The sequence below is a fragment of the Cyprinodon tularosa genome, unplaced genomic scaffold (assembly GCF_016077235.1).
Source record: "Cyprinodon tularosa strain WSP-4 unplaced genomic scaffold, ASM1607723v1 ctg48, whole genome shotgun sequence".
NCBI classification, from domain to species: Eukaryota; Metazoa; Chordata; class Actinopteri; order Cyprinodontiformes; family Cyprinodontidae; genus Cyprinodon; species Cyprinodon tularosa.
In genome coordinates this window covers 1,565,995-1,590,527 of record NW_024039207.1, presented here as the reverse complement: position 1 = coordinate 1,590,527, position 24,533 = coordinate 1,565,995, and the positions used below count along the sequence as shown (strand labels likewise).

Genomic DNA, 24,533 nt, shown 5'->3' with positions numbered 1-24,533 from the left:
AATATTATTTCTGTGTCGGGGCCGCTCAGAACCCCGTACACTGGCTGTGCTCTGTCTATGGTAATCCCATTTAACAGCAGCCTCTGGCGCAGTCGCCTCTTTGCGGTTTTCTGCTACTGTTCTCGGTGGCTGGACAGCATTTTTCAGGTATGTAATCCAGACTGCAGGCAACAGAATAATAAAATAAAACATATTTTGCTGAAAGGTTTCGACATTTTAAGTTAATTTTAGGCGTTGATGAACTGTTTCAGGGGAGTGTTCATAGCGATCTGTATCAGCAGCGCTGTGTCTGTCTCCCTGCCAGCTCAAAGATCAGCTTCTCTGATCTTCAAACTTGGAAACAAAGTCCAGTGGAATGTTTTTTCCCAAACTTTTTTAGGTTGAAAGCCTATGTTTATAGCGAATATCTTCATCAAATACAACCACGTCTGAGGTATTTTGTAAAACTGAATTTGCAGAAATTTCATACATACCCCAATGGACCCGCAGCTGTGACTGCAGTGTAAAATTAATTTCCAAAGTTCTGGGCTCAGGAGGACTGCATGCAGCTCCACAGCACACCTAAATGTGTTTTTTCACGTTCCACTTCATGATTACAGACTCCTTCTATTGGTCTACCACATTAAATTCCAGTCCTTTTATGCAGGTCTTTATTGTGTAGAAAGTTAGTTTGAAATACACCAACAGTCTCTCTGTGGAAGTGTTCTATTCCTAAGAGCCTTGGTTTAATTATGGCTTTACGATTTTCTATTAAAACTCACAAAACTACAAAAGAAGGACAGAATGCCACACGGACCGTTACGAGGACATTTATTTAACTTACTTTAACTTTGACAGCCAACCTTGTTTGCCGTCATGGAGAAAGTGCAGAGATACTTTCTGCGCTTTTTCCCAGAGACAAATGTTTCAAAGCAACAAACTGTTTTGTGCAAATTCCCATTTCAACCATCACAAAAGCATCATTTATGGCCACTGATGGAAAATACATCAGGTTGAAATAAACTGAAATTATCCTTGAAGGTTACCTGACTTGATGGGTTGTTGCAGAAATACAAATAGAGTCTGGTCAGCTGAACAGGGCCTAGAATGTAATTGCAAACGTGAACGGCGAACACCTCGAGCTGGAAAAAAGAAAGCACCTTTATGGAGAGGGGAGGGGTCGGGTTTGTGTCCAGCTGACTGTAATCTTCCTCGAATGGCTCAGGCTCTGTGTTTGCTATCATTTGTCACATGGGCACAGTGTTATGGGTTCAAACAGAAATTTGCAATGGCTCAGTGCACTCCAACAGCACAGTTTTCCATCTCCTCTCTCCTCTGGCCCACTTTCATTATCTTCAAGGTATTCAAGGAGTAATGGCTTCTAGGGGTGCAAACCTACTGGCCATTTCAAGTACTTCGGAGAGACCTTCAAAGTTATTGTGCTATACCTATGTGCAAATGTTTGGAGAGCCGCAACAGCATATTCAGCTGGAGCTGTGTTTTCTGAAACCCACTGCATCCATTGTGGAATACCTTTGATTTGAATAAGAAAATGCTGTGATATCCACATCAAACATTTCTGTTTTCATTTTCACCATTTTTTTCTCACACAAGGATAGTTTATTAGCAGGAATGACCAGTTTGAGTAAATTCCGAAGCAAGATCTCATTCAAACTAAATACAGTTTTCTTTTTGGAAGGGAACTAGCTGGGCTGCTTTGGATGATTGTCCTACTTTAAAACCCTGAGGCACTTGAGTGAAGGTAAAATGAATGCATGCTCTGTTAGAGAGCATCATAATTAAGGTCCTGAAACAACAAACCAGCCCCCAACCATTAAACTACCACCACCATGTTTGAAGTGTCTGTATAATCTTTTACTCCAGATATAACCTGACAAATAATTTTTTTTTTCTTCTGCTGCTAAACATTTTGGGAATTATCACTATGCTGTTGGCAAAATGTGAAATAGGCTATGATGTTACTTTTGTGGCTTTTAAACTTTAACTCTCCAATGGATGTCATTTAAGCCACAATGATAGATAAGAAATTTGTTTTTCTGTTCTTGAATTTCTTTCTTTTTGAGAAAATTTTGCCTAAATCTTGTCCTGATTTCCTGACTCTAAATGCCTGTCAGTACTAGGGGTGTAAATAATAATCGTTTTGTATCGATGCATCGATCCAACAGCCGACGATCCGATGCATCGACACGTCCGCAAGAGTATCGATTCGTGTTTTGTTTTCCTCCGGTCTACTTTTATCCATCTTCTCTTGGACTTAATTCTCCCTCACGTGCTGCGGTGGCGCTAAACCTATTTTGCCCTCCTACCGCGCTTCCTGGTTATACTCTTACGCAGTGTGTTGCAGTGAGCTTGAAACAGACCTTTTTGACTTATGCTCAATATTGAAGCTTGGTCTGTGCTACACGCTGTGGGTCTAGATATATCCGAGGCGGAGAGGAAGTGGGGGCTAGTTTAGCCCGACGACAGAGGGACATTAGGGCCAAAAAGAGCGAGGATCCAGGTGGAAAAAGGGTCCCAGCGTTCTCGTGTACCTCGCTCTTCTAGCGGGTCAAACTTCACGAGTTGTTTTCCACAATTTCGGTCATAAAAATAAAACAAGCTGGCCTCCTGTCAGCGGCACTGTCTGCGGTCAGCTACAATGTGGGAGAGGTGCAGCGGAGCGTCTGTGGAGGGGGCGGGGACATCTGGAGCCGAGGTGTTGCATTGCACTCATTGCACTGATTTTGTGCAGTATTTTTTGAAGCAAAGCCTTTGAGAATCTATAACGCAGGAGTATTATTATTTTTCAGTGAATGTTTCTCAAATAAAATGCATAACGATATTGCAGCTTTCATTGATTTATTTCAAATTTGAAACATTGTCTAGCCTGTAAGGTAGAAAAAAAAAAGAACCAATGAATCGAATCGTATCGTGATGTATTCTTGAGTATCAAAAATAATCTAATTGTTGGGTCAAGAAATCAATACTGAATCGAATCGCCATGATGGATGTGATTTACACTCCTAGTCAGTACCCACGTCTACTTTTGGTTCGGTTATGAATGTAAAGTGAAAGGCTGAAAAGTTCATTTGAAATTTAATACCGGTTTTAGCTTTTAAGGCTGTTAAAATTCCACAGTGAAAGGTGCAGTAGGAGATCTTTTCTGACGCATTTTTTACCATGTGGCTTGAAGATCTCCCCACAGCTGCGTAACAAGCAGTGACATACGTAGAAGGTCTGGAAGTGAAACAAAAACAAATGGTCCCCGCTACAGTGTGAAATCAATGAATAACGCCCACCAATCAAAAAACACGGTCCGTGGTCCACTATTGGTTCCTAACACGTCAATCAGGGTTGTCTGCTTGTCTGCTTGTTGTTATGTTATGTCGTTGTTAGCTTGTGTCAATAGCACACAGTCTCGGGTTAATTCAATCTTGGTCTCGGAAACATCTGAACTCCTCTACTGACAGCATGCGCGTTCATCCGTTCTTGTTTTGAAGGCGTGGTTTCGAGGTGTAGTCAGAAGGGAGAGGCATCGTTGTGTATTTTCAAAAATATACCTTGCTGGAACTGTTTTTCTTCTACGGCACCTTTAACACATGTGTCATTAAAGACATGATTATTGCCTGTTATAATCTACAAGAGCAGAAAGTGCATCGCTGTAAATAGCAAATTATTTAACAGAAACCATGCTCTTGGGCTGTTGTAGCTAACCGTAAAACCAAAACTCTTCATGGCTGCATGAAATGAATGATTTGGTGAAAAAATGTTTTGAACAAATCGTTTTAATCTACTGATTCTTGGGATCCTTTTCACAAAATATATGCTATTCTCATCACTATCCAGGCCAAGATATAACTTTTGATACTCAAATTAGCTCAAATCAACTGATGTATATTTAAATTGTTTAAATGATTTAAAATATACCGAAGCAACAAGAAAGCTAAAAAAAAAAATGTTTACAGCACTATCTTTTTTTGTTGTTTTTTTATTTTAGTTTGTGCTTTTTTCCCTATTGTTTATCCTCTTTAAAACATTTCTTACTAATGCTGCATCCACCAGAATTAAGCACGTTATTCAATTAGAAAACTACATATCAATAAATTTTTCACTTAAAAACAATAACTATATTGTGTCAGGAGAAACAATGTCTTTTTACATGGTTAAAATTCAGGCCTGCTGTCTTTACATGTAAACACCGTCTGAGAAGCGGCCTGTCTTTTCTCTAAGGAGCCGCTGTTGAGTAACTTCAGCTTCACTGAACATCACCCTTCACTGGGTCTGAGGTATCTGATTGAGTCCGTCCATGTGGAGCACTATTGAATCAAAGGAGTAAACCTCAAGGACATGGTCCGCCACACACAAATCAACTGTGAGCAATCCAGGAACAAAAAAGTTCTTAGTTCTGTAAATCAGATTCCATAAAAGACAGTAAATACTAACCAACTATGCAAAATGTACATTAAACATAGATTTTACATTGTGGCATTTGTGGTTAACTTTTCTAGAAGAAGAAAATACTGAATTTTTACTAGATTTTTACTTACTTCTTCTTCGTTTTTTTTTTTTTCGTTTTTCACTTTGCTGATCAACACCATGTATTAAAAGACAGTTTGCAGAGACAGTTTCATAACTGCATAGTTAGGAAACATCAGAAAAAGATAACTGTCAAATTAGGGCTTTTCAAACAGCAGGAGTTATTTTCAGTCTTTAGAGCAAATAAGACTGCTGGAACATTTTCACCCATTAGAAGGTCTTTTATAGTTCCTTGTATCTACACCCATGGAACTTCTCTCAAATTTTGTCCAGCTATGTTTACAAATGTTATTTTTGGGGGATTTTTTATGCTGGGGTATCAGAAAGCATTGCAGCATTGTTCTCAGTAAGATTGAATACTGTATGCAAACATGATGTGGTAACCGCTGATTTAGTACACTCTAGCAGGATTATAAACTATGCTAGTTTCTTTTTAAAGAGTTTTAGTTTCCGAAAAACTTCTGCTTAGTCTCGTACTGCCACAGATTCTCTGGATTTTATAGGGGTTATGTCAACATATAAACATCCTCTATTTTAAGCTTTCCTCTAGCAGCCACTACTTCAAATAAAGCAGGCCTCACTGTTTCTCTTAAATTGACAAAAACTAGGAAGAGCTCATGTTATATTTGCATATCAACAGATTTACCCTGATTGGTACCTCTCCTTTTGCCTGTTATCCTTCCCACTTATTAGATTAGCCTTGCAACTCATTTATGTTTAATCAACTTATGATTATTGGGGATTGTCTTCTGCACAGAAAAAGTAAGAAACGAATCAAACACGTGTATTTAATACAGACGCTTATAAATAATAAAACAACACAATAAAAAAAAAACAATACCATTAGTTTCTATCCAAATCACTGCTCTTGGTCTGCACACCATGTCTTCACACTGAGAGATAGTAGACATTTAAAAAACTGAATAGACCTGAGAGATTACTAATGTGCCCCATTGGTCTTAAACTTTCAGAATATGGTCAAACGGATCTTTTTATTTTTTCCAGTTTTAAACATAACATTTGGGAATATAACCAATGTTTGAGAGGGGGAGGGGCAGCGTCCCATCACCTGCTTAGAATAGTTGGCCACACCAGCGCAAAGATAAGACCCGTCTTTTAAAGGTGGACAAAGAAACTTTATGCCCTGCATACTATATTGCTTTATACTGAATTGGACAATGACACTCAAACAGTGATGCTCTGTAGAAAAGTATATACCAGCATGTCATTGGAGACAGTCAAGTCCAAATACTCCTCCCATAGTGTTTTAAGTTTTTGAAAGGAAGTGTGTGTCTCATTTAACTTTTTTATCATAAAGCAGCTAAATCATCCCTCTGAAGGTCGAACATAAGGAGAAATGTAGAACATAAGGAAGAACACTTTTCATAAGAAAGATAATAAAGGCAAGAGGGGACAAAGTAAAAGGGAAGGACAAAAAAGGACAGATGGAAGGCTACGAAGATGGATAAAAGGACCCAGAAAAGGACAGGGGGAAGGAGGAAAAGTGGGACAGTATGAATGAGACAAAAGGACAGTGAGGCAAGGAAACAAGGGAGATAGGAAAAAAGGTAGGATGTAGGGAAAGACAACGAAGGAGGGAGAAAAGGGACAGGACATGAAAAAAAGCAATATAGAAAAGTTAAAATGAAAGAAAGAAAGGCTCATGAAACTTCAAACAAAGGTGTGGAACTACAACTACCTTTTTCAAACTCTATAGAGACTTCTCCGGTGTGAACCATCTCTGAATAAGGTAGATAAACATAGGATGACAACCCAGTGAAAGTTATGGTCCTAATACAGTTCAAGATTTTAAGTCCCACTGTCATGATCTGACCCACATGCAGAGAACCACTCAGAGACCAAGGGAAAAAGTTTAACTGTTTTTTAAAATGTAGATGAATAACAGAAGTTGGATCTGGAACTCAGTGGATTGGTGAACCGGAACTGGAAAGTCTGAAGGGGAGATCACAGTGATCAGTTCAGGGACCATAGGGAATTTGACTGAGGCTTGAATATTACAGGAGAGGGACTCGTGTTTGAGGGGGTTCTTGTCAATCCTTGAATCAAGCTTGTTAGGGTAAATCCAGAGAAGAGGGAAACTCGTTGGAGGGCGGACAGATAGACAAGCGTTGGACCCAGAGGAGTAAAGGAGCGGACTGTCACTTGGATTTCCGAAGAGGACTTGAACAGATCATGTGGGGGTTTTACCCTGCTCAGTGTTCTCAGTTAATCCTTACAGGGGGAGAAGGTCAAGGTATCCAGTTACTCAAGAAGGCTTCCTGCCGAAGAGCAAAGAGAACTGCTAGATTAGTCTCAGAGGAACAAAGCTTATGTTAGACTCAGCTATTCTCAGCTTGGCTAGAGTACCCAAAACTGGCAAACTCTCTGACCTCGAGGTAGTGACAGCCCGCTGCTTAAATACTCCTCCAGTAATGGTCCAACGAGCCACAGGTGTGCAGGGAGACCCAACGAAGAACAGGGCACCACCTGGTGGTGGAGAGAGAAGAACACACAAACAACCGACACAAACTGAATTCCTAACACCCACACCTTTAATCCCAATATAAGCTGACAGATCGGGATCAGGGGATGCTAAGTGCATAGTGAAAAGAGGTGACCAACTTTCTGCAGAGTCGATCACTGCACACCACTAAACTTCATGTAGCCTTCATATTAGCTCCAGAGAGCTTCAGCGAATGGGTTTCCATGATCAAGCAGCTCCATCCAAGCCATACATCAACAAGTGCAATACAATGCATCAGATGCAGTGGGGTACAACTTTGCCACTTGACTCCAAAGCAGTGGAGAAATGTTCTCTGGAGTGACAAATCGCACGTATTCATCTGGAAATACGATGATCCAGTCTGGTTTTGCTGGTTACCAGCAGAGCAGTATGCGTCTGACTGCATTGCGCCAGTTTAAAGTTTGGTGGAGGGGGGGATTATGGTGTGGTTTTGTTTTTCATGAGCTGAGCTTGGCCCCTTAGTTCAAGTGAAAGGAACTCTGAATGCTTCAGCATACCAAGACATGTTGGACTGTTAGGTTAAAAAATGTAGGTTCATAAAAGAGAAACTGAGTCCACACAGAAGAGGGTTTTTTTAACGGCTTCTGCAGAAGGAGAGAGCTACATTCAGCTACATCTACTCTCTGACTGACTGATCATAACACATGGGTGGGTTACAAAATAGAGTGTTCTTCTGACAAGGCAATTGATCAGGTCATAGGACAAAAATGCTCCTCTGATTGAATCACAGAATAGAGTGATCTCCTGATAACTGTGATTAGCCTTGCACAAACATCAGTAATTTTCCACCACCTTTGCATGACAGTTTGCAGTAAACATGTAAAGCATCTCATTTCCTCAATGTTTTATATACACACACATTAACTTTATAACGTGGACAATTCCATGCTACCAACATTGGGGGAACATTTTGGAGCTGACCCCTTCCTCTTCCAACAGAACTGTCCACCAGTGCACAAAGCAAGTCCATGAAGACATGGACGGCAAAGTCTGCTGTGGATGAATTTGACTGACCTGGACAGATTTCTGACCTCAACCTGATAGAACAAAGTTGGGATGAATTACAGCAGAGACTGAGAGTGAAGCCTTCTCATCCAACATCAACGTGTGACCTCACAAATTCGCCTCTGGAAGAATAGTCAAAACCTCCTATAATAACTCCCATAAAGAGTTGAAGCTGTTTCAGTGGGAAGGGGTGGATGAAAATCATATTAAACCCTATGGATTAGGAATGGATGTTACTTAAGCTCATTTGAGAGTGAAGGCAGCTAAGTGAATACTTTTGACAGTATAGTCTATATATATTGTCTGGTTTACTGCAGCTGTTCTGATGTTTTTCTTGTCTGGGACATACGATGTTGTCTAACCCAATGAATTTGTTTGAGAGGTTCCCCTCCTTTAAGTATAATTATAGTCCAGACATTTCTTTTGTTTGATTTGTGATTCCGACTTTTGCTTTTTTCCCCCAAATTCCTCCTCTCAACTTAGAAGCTTTAAAACATCCTGTGATTTATCATTTAATCCCAGCATGTGTAATCTGTTCCTTTGCAACCCCGGTGAGAAAATTTTGTGATTATTTTATTACGCTTGATTGTCAGACGTTGGTTCACATTAGCGTTGGAAGGGAATATTCACACTCAGAGGGAGATTTGTCTGATTTCAAAGAGCCAACAGAGAGAAAGGCAGAGTGCTGCTGTGAGATGGACTGGTCAACAGCAATCACCTCCGCGCTCCCCACTGCAGGACACAACGGAAGACCACCGCAGACTCGGCTACACCTCTCAAGTGCTTAATTAAATGAGTGCACGCACAGAGCTCGCACACTACGCTTGGTTTACCATAAACAATGTGATTAAAGCGTCCACGGGCCAGCCAGAACGTGGAGTTGGTGAAAAAAGAAATTCAGATCACCATGGAGATGAGTGAGAAAAAGAGGTATGAATACAGGCAGGGATGTCATTATTACTTTTTTGTTCATTATTTTCATAATGACTATCATTATGTTGAGGCTCTGATTGAATTCTATTTTGTTAGTCAGGTTTGTGGTGAGCAGAAATAATTATCACTTAAGTGGTATTAAGATTAATGTTGAACATTTCTATAGTGCAGACACTGCCTATTTGGGAAATGGGTTTCCTATTCATAAACGAGCTGAGAAGACTACCGCTGATGAGAACCTGCGACGTTCAAGATCACTATAAATGGTGGAAGAAAAAATACAAAAAAACTCAAAAGCAATATTTTTAGTTTTCATTTTGATTGCTGCTTTTTCTGACCTCCTATGCAACATTTAAATGCAGTCACCTCTCAGTATAAAACTCATGATTACCTCATTGGGAAGGGAATCATCAGTGGACTTATTCGTTTACAGAGAGTGAAACAGCCTATAACAATTGATTAAATCTGTGCTGCCATTAAAAAAGACAATATGGCCGTTCAGCTGCAAAGAGACTTTCTGGATGTGACTGAAGAATCCAGTAGGGGATGGTTATTGACGAACTACAAAAAAATAGTACATTGCGACTCATTATTGCTTGCTCCTATGGGTCCTAAATGAACATTAAAAATCATTGTTGATTTCTTTAAGCTTTTTTTATTGAGTGAATATATTTTCTTTGGTTAACAACCTAATTAACATGCCCTCATGAAATATTTGAACTAGAAGCTACTTTTGATGGCAGCAGGATAAGTTAAGAGTAAAGGGCAGGTTATACTTCTGCAACCGCACACATCAAATGTCACACGGGTCTGGTCGCAAACCAGTTTTGCTGGTATGCTTCTGCACCATCCGTCTGGAATTTCTAGGGATGCACAGCAGTTTCCCGCCAAAGCGCAAGGGGGAAGCTATTCGAGAACTCGCAAGAATTTCGGCGGATGGTCACGAGAACTTCGGCGGTGCCGGCGGGAGTGTTTATCTTCCAAAAAAAACAATGGCGCTACATGTCGAAGAGTTGCTAGACATCGAAGAGGGACAGGTTCTGTTAATGGAGTTGGCAAAAACAGTTTTTCTAAAGTATATCAATTTCTAGTGAAGGTGAAGAATGATGGAAGTGTGAATTTTGGAACTTGGGATGTTTGTAACGTGGTGGTACACAGTCACTATTTTTCCGTGTGTGATGTGTGATCATATACTACTGAGAATTGCATAATTGTATCTTCTCGACCTTTATCACGTGTTGTTCTTCATTAACCCAGATAGTGTTGCTTACGTGTAATGATCTTGTTTCTGTTGGTTTTTGCTCTAAGTTTTTCAGTTTCAAGTTCATCCAGGTTTTTCCTTGTTTTCTAGCTTTATTGGTGTGTTCTAGATTTATTTAAGTTTCTTAGGTTTTTCTTTCTCTCACGATTTGGTTTTAAGGTTTTTGTTAGGACCCAGAAGCAGAAGCTGAGAGGCAGGGGTGAGATCTTGGAAGGTTTAATGAAAAATCAGGCAGCAAAAACAGGAATCCAAAAATCCAACTTAAAAATGTAAATCAAAACAGAAATCCAAAAAAAACAACATAAGAATTGAACACTAACCAGGACCATCGAAACATCAGGGGAAAAAGTCATGAGGAGCCAGGGTAGGATGAAATAAGACGAACAACCAGCACTGAGGGACTGCAGAGGGAGTGTATTTATGGCTGACTGAACAAAGGAAGGACTAACGAGCTGATAAGGAGCAGGTGTGAGTAGAGCTGAGGAGGAAGCCAAGGGAAAAGAAAACACAAGGGGGCAACAGTGGGCAGACAAAGAAAAACTTAAGAAACTTAAATAAATCTAGAACACACCAATAAAGCTAGAAAACAAAGAAAAACCTGGATGAACTTGAAACTGAAAACTTAGAGCAAAAACCAACAGAACCAAGGTCATTACATCACGGGCCTATTGTTGTGTCGTTACGCCATTGCTTCTGAATGTCCCTCCATGCTTCATTTGGAAACTCCTACAGCTACTAACAGGTTATTGGTGGATCATGCTTTTTTTTTCTGAATAAAACTCCATAAAATAAATAAGCTTTTCCAAGACATGAGTACCATGCTAAAAGACAAAGTGACTTTTCAGTGGCAGCCAATAAATTCTATGATAATCTATTTTTTAAGGGCCCAGAGTTATGAACCATCTGAAAAGGTTTTTAGAACACATTTCTAAACTTCCTCTCTGTTAGAATTTTATTTAATATACTGATTTTTAGCTGACTGGATTGTAATTTCTTGATTATTTGTTGTGCACAATATTTACTTTTAGTTGCTCTTTATATTTTATGAAAGTCGTTATTGAGGTTAATTTAATTACAGCCGGCCTTTGCAGTTCTTTTCTGCAACTAAAGTTGTTTAAATGTGCTTGGTGACATGAAAATAGTGAACCTTTTTTTAATGTCTATACACAGATATACCTCCAAACTGAATAATCCTGTCTTTAAATACCCTTCCATCTTGTCCTGTCTCCCCACCTAGCAGTAGCTAGTGGGCCTGCTGCTTACCAGTGCTTTCCGTTGGACTGAGGGATTTGGCCGGGCTCTAATCAATCACTGACAGATTGCCTCCAAAGCCACTTCCACGGCCATTAAAGCAGGACAAATGCAGAATTGCGACTGAACAAGTTGAAGTTTTTAAGCCAGCACCAGGACTTCCTGGTTATTTGTCAAAGTCAGAGCCGCTGGGCCGCATGAGTGGCCTCGCCGGTGTGTGCGGGGCGTGAGCCGAGCCAGCCAGCCGTTCACACTGCGTGTCAGGGAGAATGAGGGTGAGAGCAAGAGACAGTAACAGAGTGAGTGAGTTATTGTTAGTGTTTTTATGCTCTCAGGTGTGTGTGTGCGTAGACGCCGGCGGCTGCGTTGCTCTTGGCCCACTGGAGCTTACAGTAAATCACATTCCCTTCATTGCCAAATTTAGCAGCTTACGCTCAATAGGCTCTGCTCGAATCTACGCCGCGTCCCATCAGGGCGCTAGTCTGGGCTCATGAAAGGGGATTGGCCACACTCGAGTCTCTGAGCACAGGCGACTCATCCCCTCTTTTATTTTCCTACATTATTCTCTCTTCTTTATCTGAGCCACTGGAAACTGCCTGGGCTTTTCTAATCTCTCCTTTTTTTTTTTTTCTCCCCATGGATTTCCTGGCTTTGAGATTCCTCCTCCATTGTCCCCCATTCACGCGGGCTTTGTTTACATCAGGGTATATTTGATAGAAGACACTGTGAAATTGGATATCATCATTTTCATTGCTCGTATTACCAAGGGAACACAGCCTGCTTCAAATGTAACATAAGAGAGTAGACATTTTCATCCTATAAGCTTGCGTCGTTATCCAAATGGATTCTGGCATTTTTACGTCTTGGCAGACATGACAGGTTAAGTGCTGATAATTATTGGGAAGATGAATAGAAAAGACGAAAAACAGAAGAGGTGACATCAAAGCGACAGGCTTTTTTCTGCTTTTTTTTCCTCCCCTCCCTCTTATATACCGAGTTAGGTAGTAGAGGTTTGATTAGTGTGACGTTCGGGGATTAGACGTTTTGTTTCTACTGGGTATTAAAGATTATTCATCGTGTGGGGCAATGATTTCATAAATAATCAGATTTCTTTATTTTGCGGTTGATTTTTTTATATGCTTAAATTTCACAAGTCATCTACAGTAACTCAACCGGCCCACTTCTCTTTTCGACCCCTGATCAAGGGGGAGAAGTAGAGGGAGGATAAGGAGGGAGAAGAAGAAAACACCCACCACAGGAGGCAGAATTGTTTCTGCAGGTGTATCTGTGTGCAGTATTTTAGTGGACTTCTTTGGTTTCTGTCCAACATGTTGAGTTTTATATAGATATAGAAATGTGTGTGTGTGTGTGTGCATATCTAAGTGTTCTTCTACCCCCTCCTTTTCAATTAAGAGCCTAAGCTCATTAGTGGCAGACCTACATCATTACCTCTCCTATGGCTAATGAGTTAAAATCTATTTAGATTTATGTTGTCGTTAAATCATAGACCCGCAAAGCATCACAAAACTGAAAGTACTCTTACACAATGTTTTTTTTAACGTACCTGTGTGGGAGCCTTTTATAGCATAACTGCATATTCAACACACTCGAATTATACCTTTTTGCCTTCAGTATGGAAATCAGAGAGGAGAGAAAGCATGCTGGATAATGCAGTACCCGCACACTGCATCGTCACACAAAGAGCTGTTTTCTCTTACTTAAACATCAGAGATGCGAAACACTGAATGTCGACTAATATTTAGCGATGCGGTAGAAAAAGAGAAACCTATTCATGAAGCCATTAGCGGGGCTTTAACTGAGTTTTCAATCAAATCTAACTACTGGGAAATGATTGTTTGCATTCTGGGCTTGGCTAATTTAAATATATTAGAAGAGTAGACATTGATGGAGCTTTAACAGGTGAATAATACTAATAAACCATGGCTGTGAATTTTGCATGAATAGGCCATTATTTAAAAATGTAACTAACAGAAGCTGTTTATAAACTGTGGGGGGAAAAAAGCCATTAGTGCCACAATATATATAATTAACTAAAATTGGGAACTTTTAAAACTCAAAGGAAGCAGAATCTTCCTAAAAAGTTAGTAAGTAAGCTTTATTTATATAGCACCTTTAAGAGACCAAAACCACAAAGTGCTTAACAACACAGACCTGTTGGCAGTTTAAAGGTATACTATGCAACCGATGTTGATTTTCCAGCGAGGCTCCCCCCAGAGGGCGAAAGTAAAAGTGCACTGTCGTAAATATGCTCAGCTGTTGTCCTGGTTTCTCCGTCAAGCCAGGCGCGGTTGTTCTGAGTTTAGCAGACAGGCGAACGCAAAGAATCACCATGTCTACTGCGGTAAGTGACTATTTTGTTCCAATTTTCGAGTTTGAAAATTCTCGCTGGTTCCGCCATGATAACTGCACAAATATCGCCACTGCGCTAGCAACGAGCATGCCTTTCACTGGGGGCGTGTAACAGTTCTCGCCGTAAAGCAAGACCGACTCTCGCGATGCATGAGACTTCTGAGCCTGTGGGTGCAGGCCGAGGGCTCCTGCAATTGCAAGTACGGTATTTCCCCTACAGACCACCAGGGCGGCCGAGAAAACCTTTGTTCGACCTGAAATTACTCATTTAATCATCCAAAACGTTATGGAACACATTAATTAACTGAAAAATGTTGCATAGTATGCCTTTAAGACTCCATTTCCAACCAGTGGCTATTCAGTACCCGGCTTCTTTGAGTCTAAATTTCCACCTTCAAGTTTAAATTGAGTTTGCAAAGGCACTGGTTTCCATTAGGTACCTTTTAAAAGTTTGGGGAAATGTTTTCCCATGAGTAAAAATTGACGGAAGATTGGCACAAAGCATGTGACAGGGTTCTGTTTATGCCAGTTCAACATGCAAGAGAGGAGGCTCGGACTGGGACCGATTTTCGGCCCTGGCATTTTTTCATCTACATCGTAGCACAGTCAAACATGTGCGTCTCAAATGTTAAACACAATACGAATACACATTGTGGATTAACCGATCTATCTTCAAGCATCACACGACAACCATCACCAAGACTTCTATAATGCTATAATTCTCTAATGCAGATATTACAGGCTAACAATGGAACCAAACGACCCACTCATTGGTTTCTATTTGCATGTGTTATCAATATAAAGACTAAAACTCACTGCGGATCCAGACATTTGAATTGAGAAAGCTTCCTGGAGAGGTTGCGAAACATCTTAAAACTTTGGAAACCAAGTCCAGTGGATTTTTTTTTTTACTTTTACGGAAATTCTATAATGCGGTTTTACTGGCTTTGGTTATTAACTCGGACGCGACAATGACTGCTGCTACGTAACGTCCACACTTGCACGAAGCCAGGCAGACACCCACTCACACATAGTAGGTCTACAACGTAAGCCAGTGTTGGAAAAACACCAACATAGAACAATACATTATAGAGGCGGACAGGCAGTACTTCAGAAATTAATACATGAAAGCTCAGCAGTGTGTAAGCACTCACTGCCAGTCTAGGTGGCATGTTGGCAATGAATCATGTAAACAGATGCAAAGCCCCATCATGCACCGCAACATATTTTTGCAAAATATTCGAACATAATTTCGCCAAATATAAGAGGAACGTTGTAGTTTGGTTTAAAGAAAGAATTTTAGTTTTATTATAATTTAGTTTGTTGCAAGGATTTTACAGTTTGAAGGAATCAAAAATTACACCATATTCCAACCGTCACAAGGATGTGCATGAGAAGGAAGGGCTATATATACTGCATGCATCATTTAGGTAGTTAACATTGGATTACTTCTTGAACTCCTTGAGTTATTTACTCTCACAGGTAGGTGCTTCGGCCGGAGAGTAAGTGATGGGGCCGACCGGCCCACCGGGCAAATGCCCAGTATCACAGATTACCAGTCCGAGCCTGCAAAAGAGTGATAAGTGAGAGACTACCCCCTGAAAAAGCCCTCTGCATGGTAGGGAGTAAGGAAACAGTCAATGCTAAGATGGTAAAAGAGCTTTCCCATTATAACTCAGTAAACTCAGGTTTAGGGGAGTGTTGGCATAGTGTCCTCGATCCACTGCCTCTACTCTGGGTTCCTGAGCAAGACCCCTTAACCCCTGATTGCTCCGCGGGCGCCACACAATGGCAGCCCTCTGCTCCCCAAGGGGATGGGTTAAATGCAGAAAGTTAAAACCCACACACAGTGAAGCCAAACAGAGAGACTCAGTATAAAAGTTCAAACGGGTTTTATTGAAAGGTATTTGGAGTTCGGTGCAGAGTTCCTCCGAACTCTGCTCGGCCGGGAAACTGAAAGACGAGGGGAAGACAGACTGTTAGATTCAGGCTCAGTGGGGAATTGGAGTTGTTTATCTTGAAGGAGAGGATTTGTTGCCACTCACGTTTCCAGAGAAGAAGAGACACGTAGACTCCAGTCTGTGTGTTGGTCTTCCAGGGTTTGTTTGATTCGGTGGCGGGCGGAACAGGGTTTACCCAGAACTCGGACGGAGTGGAATGATGCAGCCGCTGGTTGCAACTCAGTTTTCCTGTAGTACTTGAACGGGTCGTGGTGAAGATGACTTCCTTACTCAGAGAGTGATCTCAGCGTGCTCAAAGGTGGCTGGATCCAAACCTCCTGTTTGGAATCCGTCACTCCGTGTAAGACTCAGTTGATCCCATTTGGGAGAAGGCGGTCCGAAAAGGTCCAGTTTGCAGGAAGGCTTCCTGCCGAAAGGCAAAGAACGAACAAAGTTGAGAATCGAAAACTCAATGTGATCTCAGCTTGGCTAGAGGACAAAAACTCAAAATGCAAAAACTCAGATTAGACTCAGCATAAACAAGGCTTGGCTAGCTAGCAGGTGTGTGAGGAGGCGAACCGGAGCCAGGCGCCTCCTGGTGGTGGCAGGGAGAAACACAAAAGAACAGAACAAACAGACGAACACAAAAACCGGGATCCTGACAAATATAAGATACATTTAAAAACAATAAAATTACTTAATGTGATTTGGTTGCGTCTATAAGTGATCCTATACATTCATTAGGGGTATTTTTTATGGTAAAAGATTAAAAAGAACAAAGCCACTCCCCTCAGCACCTTGCTGAGTTTTTGTCATATACTCTAAATCAGTGAGAAAGAGGAGAAGTAGGTGGAGAACTAAAAGATGTAAGAAAGAAAATCACCCACTCCAGGTAATTCAGATGTCGACCAAATGTTTGCATGCTTTAGGAAAAATCCTGTATGTTTTGCTTTGTTTTATCAACCTTATATAAGATTTCCCTTTCCTGCTCGGCACCCACACACGCGCAGGCTGTCAACCTAATGGGGGTGTTACTCGTACCAATGAACTGACAGCTCTTCCATCTTTGATATCTTGTTCAAACCTGGTCTCCCTGCTGATGCTTTGATAAGCCACTAACTGGGACATTTCCATTCTAATTAGAGCCTCATTTGCTAATTCCGTCTAGCCTCGCTGTAATTATCACTGGAAAATATATGATTTAGGCTGCTGGCGGATGATTTTCTCACCCTGTTCTAAGGTAAGTGCTTATGTTTGTCTTATGTGACTTTTTTTTAATGGGAAAAGCATGACACCCACCTGGTATTTGGATATAGTTTCAAAAGTTGTTAGGGTTTATAAAATGGTTGGAACTTTTAAGACGTTCATTACTACTGTACTTCTATGCAGATGATATTAAGTTTAACCGTTCATGTTGTGCCAAAGTAATGAGACCATAAACTTACAAAAAAAAGCTTCTAAAGCACAGTAAAAAAAATGTAAATCCTTGTTTCTGCTCAGATATAGAAAATATTCAATCCTTTAGCTTTTCATTAATATTCAATAGGGAACCTCATTGTATACTAAAAGGTTTTTGGATGCTCCAGTTGCCACAGTGTGGCATTAGCATTGCAAGTAAATTCTCACTAACCAAATAACAATGTTAAATCTTTCTTCAGGATGGACTAGGTACCCAAATTAAAAGCTATTACAAATTCATACACACAAAAATTCTGTCTTATCCTAGAAAAACTGCTGGAGGGAACAGATTTATCTTTGCTGCGTAGAGTGAGGTAGTGCTGCCCCCGCCATGTTGCTTCATACTGCCAAGCAGCTGGCTGAAAATAATGTTTCAACTCTTCTTTCGCGCTCTATAGAAAAAAGAAAGTAGAAGATGGAATTTGAAACAGAATATCAAAATTCAGAAATTTGATATAGTTTCTAAAAATGAATTGCAAACATAATTAACTTTCATACATTTTTTTTTTTGTAATTGTCTTTTTGCAGTAACACAGTCATTGTAAGAGATTTATTTTGGATGCATATAATAAAACACAATGCATTCAAACAATAATTAACCCCGTTTTTTATTTTTACTTTTTTTTTTGCTTTATAGCATTGCCACATTTGTGTTAGGCAATTATACAAAAAGGCAAGTTTACAGACTAACAATAATACAATGTAAAGTTATAAGCATCATGATCTTTGTTTTTTGTTTATTAGATTAAACTAAGTTTGTTTATTTTAGAAAGAAATAATTTCAAATAGCCAATCGTCTTGGAAACTATCAAGTGTCTCCTTTAGCTGTAAAGGAAAGAGAAGCCTACTTCCTCTATTATGGTTTACATCCAAGTCAGCCATGGGACTGGAACTGAGAAACCAGAGTCATGATATAAAATGTACCAAAACAAATGGCAGATTGGGGAAAATTGTGCAAGGTAGTTTTACCAAGTAAAGATTCTAATTAGGTTATGGGTGCTAACATATGTGTTTTAGCAAATTTTCAGTTTACTTAAAACTTATTCAAACAGATTAAGCCACCCTTTTTTCCATTTTATTTTATTTTTATTCTGATGTTTTGTGCAAATGAATGTATGGAAGAGGATTAGGGCCACTGAAAAATTAAAAAAAGTTCAGTTCAGTTTAATATGGGAAAAAAGTCAGAATTTTGACTTTAATCTGAGAATTCTGACTTTAATCTCGGAATTCTGACTTTAATCTCGGAATTCTGCATTTTTTTCCTCAGAATTCTGACTTAAATCTCAAAATTCTGAATTTTTTCTCAGAATTTTGACTGAATTCTGACAGCTAACAAGCATCAAGTCATAGCCATGTCTGTTTTAAAGACTAAACTAGCTCTCTTGTTTGAATCACCTTCTGCTCTTCCATTAATGAAATAGCATCATCAGGGACCCCTCAGGCATGTAAAAAGTCGCCTAATTTTGTCATTTTTCACCATTGTCTCACTGGCCCTCCAAAACAACTCACATCTTTGCCAGTGAAGCTGAGTGCTCCCACATCTCTTCATTTATGGTGCCCATCTACATTAAGATTGAAAATTCTGGGATTAAAGTCAGAATTCTGGGATTAAAGTCAGAATTCTGTACTTTTTTTCTCATATTATACTGAAATAAAATGTAAAATTTCATCTCTTAAAAAATCTTTTTTTTTGTTATTTTTTAATTCTTTTTCTATTTTTTTATTATAATATAGATATTATTAAATATATTTTTTAATGATATTATTCTTAATTATATAATAAAATAATTAAAAAAGATCTTTACAGTATCATAAATGCTCCTTAGATCTGTTTTACCTCACAGATCTGCAATTGTTACGCTTTTGGTTTTGGTTTGACAGCCACACATTATTAGTCCCCCCTCCCTCCTCTCTCTCTCTCTCTCCCTCTCTCCCTTTGCTGCTGTGTGCGCATGCGCACTGGGCAGCGCACTGGTCAGTCTGGGAAGCAGCTGTTCAGGGCTGGTGAAATTCCAACATGGCAGTGGCTGTGGTCAGTGTTTCCTGCGTTAACTTGGGATGGTTTCAGCTCGTGCGCAGCCCGGCTTAACCTCGACACCCTACAGAAGCCCCTCCTCGGGATCGATGCGACCCCAACTCACCCCTGCTTGAGGGGGTCAACTTGTCGCTGAATTATATTAAAAGTATATATTTATAAAAATAAAAAAAAGGAGGAAAACACACAGGTAAGAGAGGACGGTCCGGCTGGGCATCCGCTGCGGCTGCAGAGGAGCGCGCGCGCGTCAATTGAGAAGCATTATCGTGCGCACGCGACTTAATTCGGAATAATGCACGTGCTTTAAGCTATTTTAAGAAGTTTCCGTGCGCTTCAGGCGCTCTAAATGTTTTTATTTTTATTTGTGCCTTTTGTTAAACGGGTTCACCTGCGGCTAAAGGAGAGGACGGACACGTCTAGACTCGCTGGCCGTGTTCTGTGTGTGCGTATCGGATGCGCTGCTTACGCACACCGGGCTAAAAGAGGAACAAATATCCCCAAGTTGTGTGAGGCTAAAGCGGACTCCAGGCTGCTGCGACACGGTCACAACTAGTTGCATCCATAGAAGGCAGATTTAACTCCAAGCTGCGCCTCAACACCTGATTAATTTATCTTTTCCTTTACCTGTTCCACTTTCTAATCACATGCATGTAGGTTAGATGCCTCTCCTATTGGGTTGCAATGGGGCACGCCTCACATAGTGCAGAAATATATATAAATATATATGTTGTTATTTCATATCAGCATGCTTTGTTTTTACCTTATAATTGATTCCACTGCTTTCCTTTTTTTAACAGCACGTCATGATCAGCAGCAGCAGCGTCTATGGTAAGTCTGAACTTTTATTTTAATTATTAAATCGTTTAAAATGTGACTTTTCTGCTGTAAAAAGTATTTTTTCCCCCTCTCTGGTTATTTATATAAAAATGTATGTAGTGCAGACTGCATGACTGGTGACTGTTTTTAGATTTTATTCTATTTTTAAGACAAAAAAAATTGGCTTTAACATTTTTTAGATCTTCTTGCATGGATCTCATTCTGAAGTTATTTTTTATTTTATTTGAAGAGTGCTATAAACCATCCAAATTTCCTCTGGCAGGTGGATTGTATTAACGAAAGGCCTTGGATGCCGCAAAGAATTTAGATTTAATCTGTTTTATCAATCTCTAGCATTGCTCAGTTATCATTCCAGCCATCCTCGAATGTCGGAGTAAAAGGATTCACAAATAAAAATGGCAGGGGAAAATCTATAGGATTATTAACTGTAGGTATTTTGCGTTTGACAAGAATCCTGTTGATGCACGTTTCCTCCGCGCTGGTGATGGTGAGGTTGCAGCTATTAGGTGGGACTCGACCTTTCACCTTTGATCTCACTTTCTCTGCACACACAAACATATTTATTTGCTTCTTGACACACGCTCTCACCTGCTGCTGAGCTTCCATCTGTGTTTTGCACCAAACCGGGCCCAGCGTTCCCCTCATCGCGTGGTCATTCTCCCACTCTTTATTGAAAAGCTGTGGTGTATTAGGACTTTATTCCTTTTTAAGCTTCAGATACAGCTCGATCTTCAGGGTGTGAGAGAGCAACAGGTTAATGGAAGATGATAAAAACTGTAGCTGGAGGTCAGACTTGGAAATTTCTTTGTGCAGGATTTGTTTATATTTATATATATGTGTATATATATGTGTGTGTGTGTGTGTATGTATGTATGTGCGTATATGTATGTATGTAAATATATGTATGTGTATGTATATATATATACATATATGTATGTATAAATGTGTATATTTATGTATGTATGCAAATGAAAATTGTAACACACTGCTTTTTGCTTATATACCGGTAGATATATATCTATATATATAGATATATATCTATATATATAGATATATAGATATATATAAATATAAGCAAAACTATTTTGCATATATATATATATATATATATATATATAAACAAAACTATTTTACTTATACATATATATGTATGTATGTGCATATATGTGTATATGTATGTATGTAAATATATGTGTGTATATATATATATATATATATATATATATATATACATAAATACATACATAAATACATAGAGAGAGAGAGACATGTATATGTACATATGTATATATGTATAAGTAAAATAGTTTTGTGTGTGTGTATATGTATATATATGTATATATATATATATATATATATATAAGCTAATAGTGTGTTAAAATTTGCATTATATGGTTAAGGTATTAGTATTTGTTTTTCTTAACAGAGAAAGCACCTATAGTTTCTGTGCACTGCAGCTCAGCTGGCTGAAAGAAGCATATAAGATTTTTCCCTTTCTAAGAAAACATCAGTTTTTGTTTTTGTAATTTTGAGTCTTTGAGGCAGAAAAAAAGTAACTGGCAGCATCATGCTGCGGGGTTTTTAGGGTGGAGGAGCTGATTAGGTTTTTTTTCTATAATTCTAATTCTGGTTAAAACTAAATCATAGATGAATAAATGATAACTTGGTGTAATTAATTTAGTAACTGATATCGTAGATAAAAGCAGTCGGATAATTTGTTTTTCTTAAATTATGGGTGAATATTCCCTAACAGTATCCGAGCATGAGGCTCTCATAGCAGGCCTTGGGTAGAGTGATAGAAGTGGTAGAGCAGGCTTGTTTTTTAACGTGAATAATCAGATTTCAGTTTGTTCCTTTAACTTTGACCTTCCAGCAGCTTAAGATCTTACATCTGCTGTGTGCGAGTGTAACAGTGACAGTAGCAATAATCCCCCTCATTATACACAGAACATATTGCCTCACATCTCTGGCGGACCTCCAGTACAGTTAATAGGGACAGAGGGATAATAGGGAGCCAAGAAAAAGTGCCGCCTTTATTTATCTAAATGCGGACCCTCAAATGAACAAAGAGAGCCGGGGTGCCGCCAGGGTGCCTCCGCTTCTCCCAGAGGGGCCGTGTAAATAAATTATCCTGACACTTTCTATCACTCCGTAATGTTTACCATTAAAAGCTGCTTCACCGTCCCGGAGCCATCGGCGTGCGATGTCGCCGGCCCCTGCAGGACTTGTGTTAGTCGTAAGGAAAATATTTATTTGATTTCTTTTTATTTTATTTTTTTTTTCACACTCAGACATGGAAGTGAAGCCTCGGCTGTGTCCGTATCAGTAGATTTCTACTGTCGTAGCATCCTGACAAAGCCCCCCCCCCGCTTCAAACCAAATCCAGGCAGGGTTGTCATCTTTTAGCAAATATGTTAAGTGTTATCTTTTGTGCTCTTGGCTCGCCGAGCCGAACTCGGACCCCATGGGAGCCCGGCGCATGCAAATAGAACAAATCCCTCTCGGAGCTGCCTGTCTGTTTCCCCTCTCCTCCATCTCTCCCCCCCCCCCACCCTCCTTGCTGCCCCATCTATTTCTTTTTTTTCTTCTCCATGTTTGCTGGAGAGCGCGTCAGCCTGTCTTGTCTCCTCGCCGTTTCCCTCTTTGTCCACTTATTTCCCCCTCTCTCCATCCCAGAAGAGACAGAGCCTGGGCTTTGTGTCAGCTAACTGTAGCGTTAGACCCCCCCCCTCACTGGTTTAAGTTCTCCCTCCCAGAGATGGCAAGCAGCTGTCGGTAACGCTGCTGCCTTTGCTTCCTTCCTAGATGAGCGAACGCCAATTCCTGAAAAGCCTTGACACTGTGCTCCTCTCTCCTTGCTACACTAGGTTTTTATTTGGTTTCCTGTGGGGGGGGGGGTGTTTACCATGACAGTCTCCTTTTTCCCTTCTCTTTAAACTGTTTCCACACAGCCCTCTGAATTTGATTCATTGCTCCTTCACCACTCTCTCTCTCTCTCTCTCTCAGTGCTGACAGGTCAAAATCTGATGGCTGTACTTAAAGCTCAGGGTATCTGCACTGGTTTGAATCCAGGATGAAACAATGCCTTCGATTGGCGCTTCTACAATTGAGAAATCAGACTTTTTAAGTTATTGTTGTGGAAATACATCTATAACATAGAAAAAAATTGTAGAAATTAATAAAAATTGAAAAGCAGAGGTACAGGACCAGTGGAGGTTTTCAATTATTTCTGATCCTCAGATTCCCACATCTCCTCCATCCATCCTCCGCTCCAACTACAGAATTCATTCCCATGTTAATTTCCGCCCAATAAAAGCATTATCTGCCTCTGTTTGAACTCCTGATTCCCTCCGAAAGGTTTAAAGTCTCCCGTTTTATGTAACCTGTAAATTTCGTCGGGTTTTAATCAAATCAAAGCGGTGGATAATATTTTTTTTTTTTTTTTTCTCCTTCCCTCCTACCTTCTTTAGCGAAGAGCTTGCCCTCTCTTCTGAATTTTAAACAGACCCCCGCTCACCTCCCTTTTTGCTCTTCAGCAGCAATCTTCACCACCCATGGCCCGGATTCCCTGGTAGATATTAAAACATTCAGCTGGTGGAAGTGTTAAATATGCTAAGGACTTATTAAAAAAAAAAAAAAAAAAAAGAAAAATATCTTAACAGGGTGGAATATTTCACGCCATTAGTCCTCAATAGACACGGCAGCTAAGAGCTTTATACTTTACATTGTGGCTTAAAATGAGAGGGAGCCGTTTCTAATTAGGTTATTGCCATGCACGTCTGAAGTTAAATTGTACATTGATATGCGTAGGAGCTCGCCGGTCATTTGGCCCAACGACGAAAGAGGCCGTCGAGAGTCCCCATCTCTCTCTCTCTTTTTTTTTTCTTTTTAAAAAGACGCAGAGTAAAAAAGACGGAAAGCAAGATGACTGTAATCTCCGCTGCTCTTCTTAGCGGCTCTGGAGAAACTGATGAACAGGGAGCTTCGGAGAGATACTGGCCGTCTGCTGATGCATCAGATGTAGAAAGGAAAGAGCTGGTCACTCTGTGTTTTTCTCTTTCCTTAGAGCCAAAAGTGACTTTTTACTGTCTGTTTCAGCTTCTATCCTGAGCGGCTGCTTTTAGCCGTTTGACGTCAGGCGATCTTTGTCGTTTAGATTAAAACTCACAAAAGAAATGAGCAGAAATGAATTTAGCCTAAAATTAGTTCATTTTTCTGCTCGGGATCTCTTGACGTAGACCTATTTGTTTTAAAGATGATTGTTTTCACTTTCTTTCTTAATCTATTACAAATAAAACTGCTTTCCAGTCACATTTAGATACTGTTTCTTTCAGCCAGTGTTAATTTTGTCAGCTCTTCTTAATTTTAGTCTTAGTCAAAATGACGAAAATCAATTTTAGTCTT

At 39.9% G+C, this 24,533-nt stretch overlaps 1 protein-coding gene across 3 annotated transcripts in view; it reads left to right on the top strand.

The window, feature by feature from the left end:
- The first annotated feature begins 16,982 nt into the window (after positions 1 to 16,982).
- LOC119794454 (fidgetin-like) overlaps positions 16,983 to 24,533 on the top strand; it is a 61,408-nt gene continuing 53,857 nt past the window's right edge. The window contains exons 1-2 of one of the 3 annotated variants that reach the window (XM_038302037.1): positions 16,983 to 17,039; positions 20,090 to 20,120. In XM_038302037.1, coding sequence (XP_038157965.1) covers positions 17,016 to 17,039; positions 20,090 to 20,120 — 55 coding nt within the window. In that variant the 5' untranslated portion in view covers positions 16,983 to 17,015. Of the gene's footprint in view, positions 17,040 to 19,226; positions 19,483 to 19,921; positions 19,943 to 20,089; positions 20,121 to 24,533 lie in introns of those variants that run through there. The other 2 variants (XM_038302040.1, XM_038302039.1) reach the window with 2 other exon arrangements.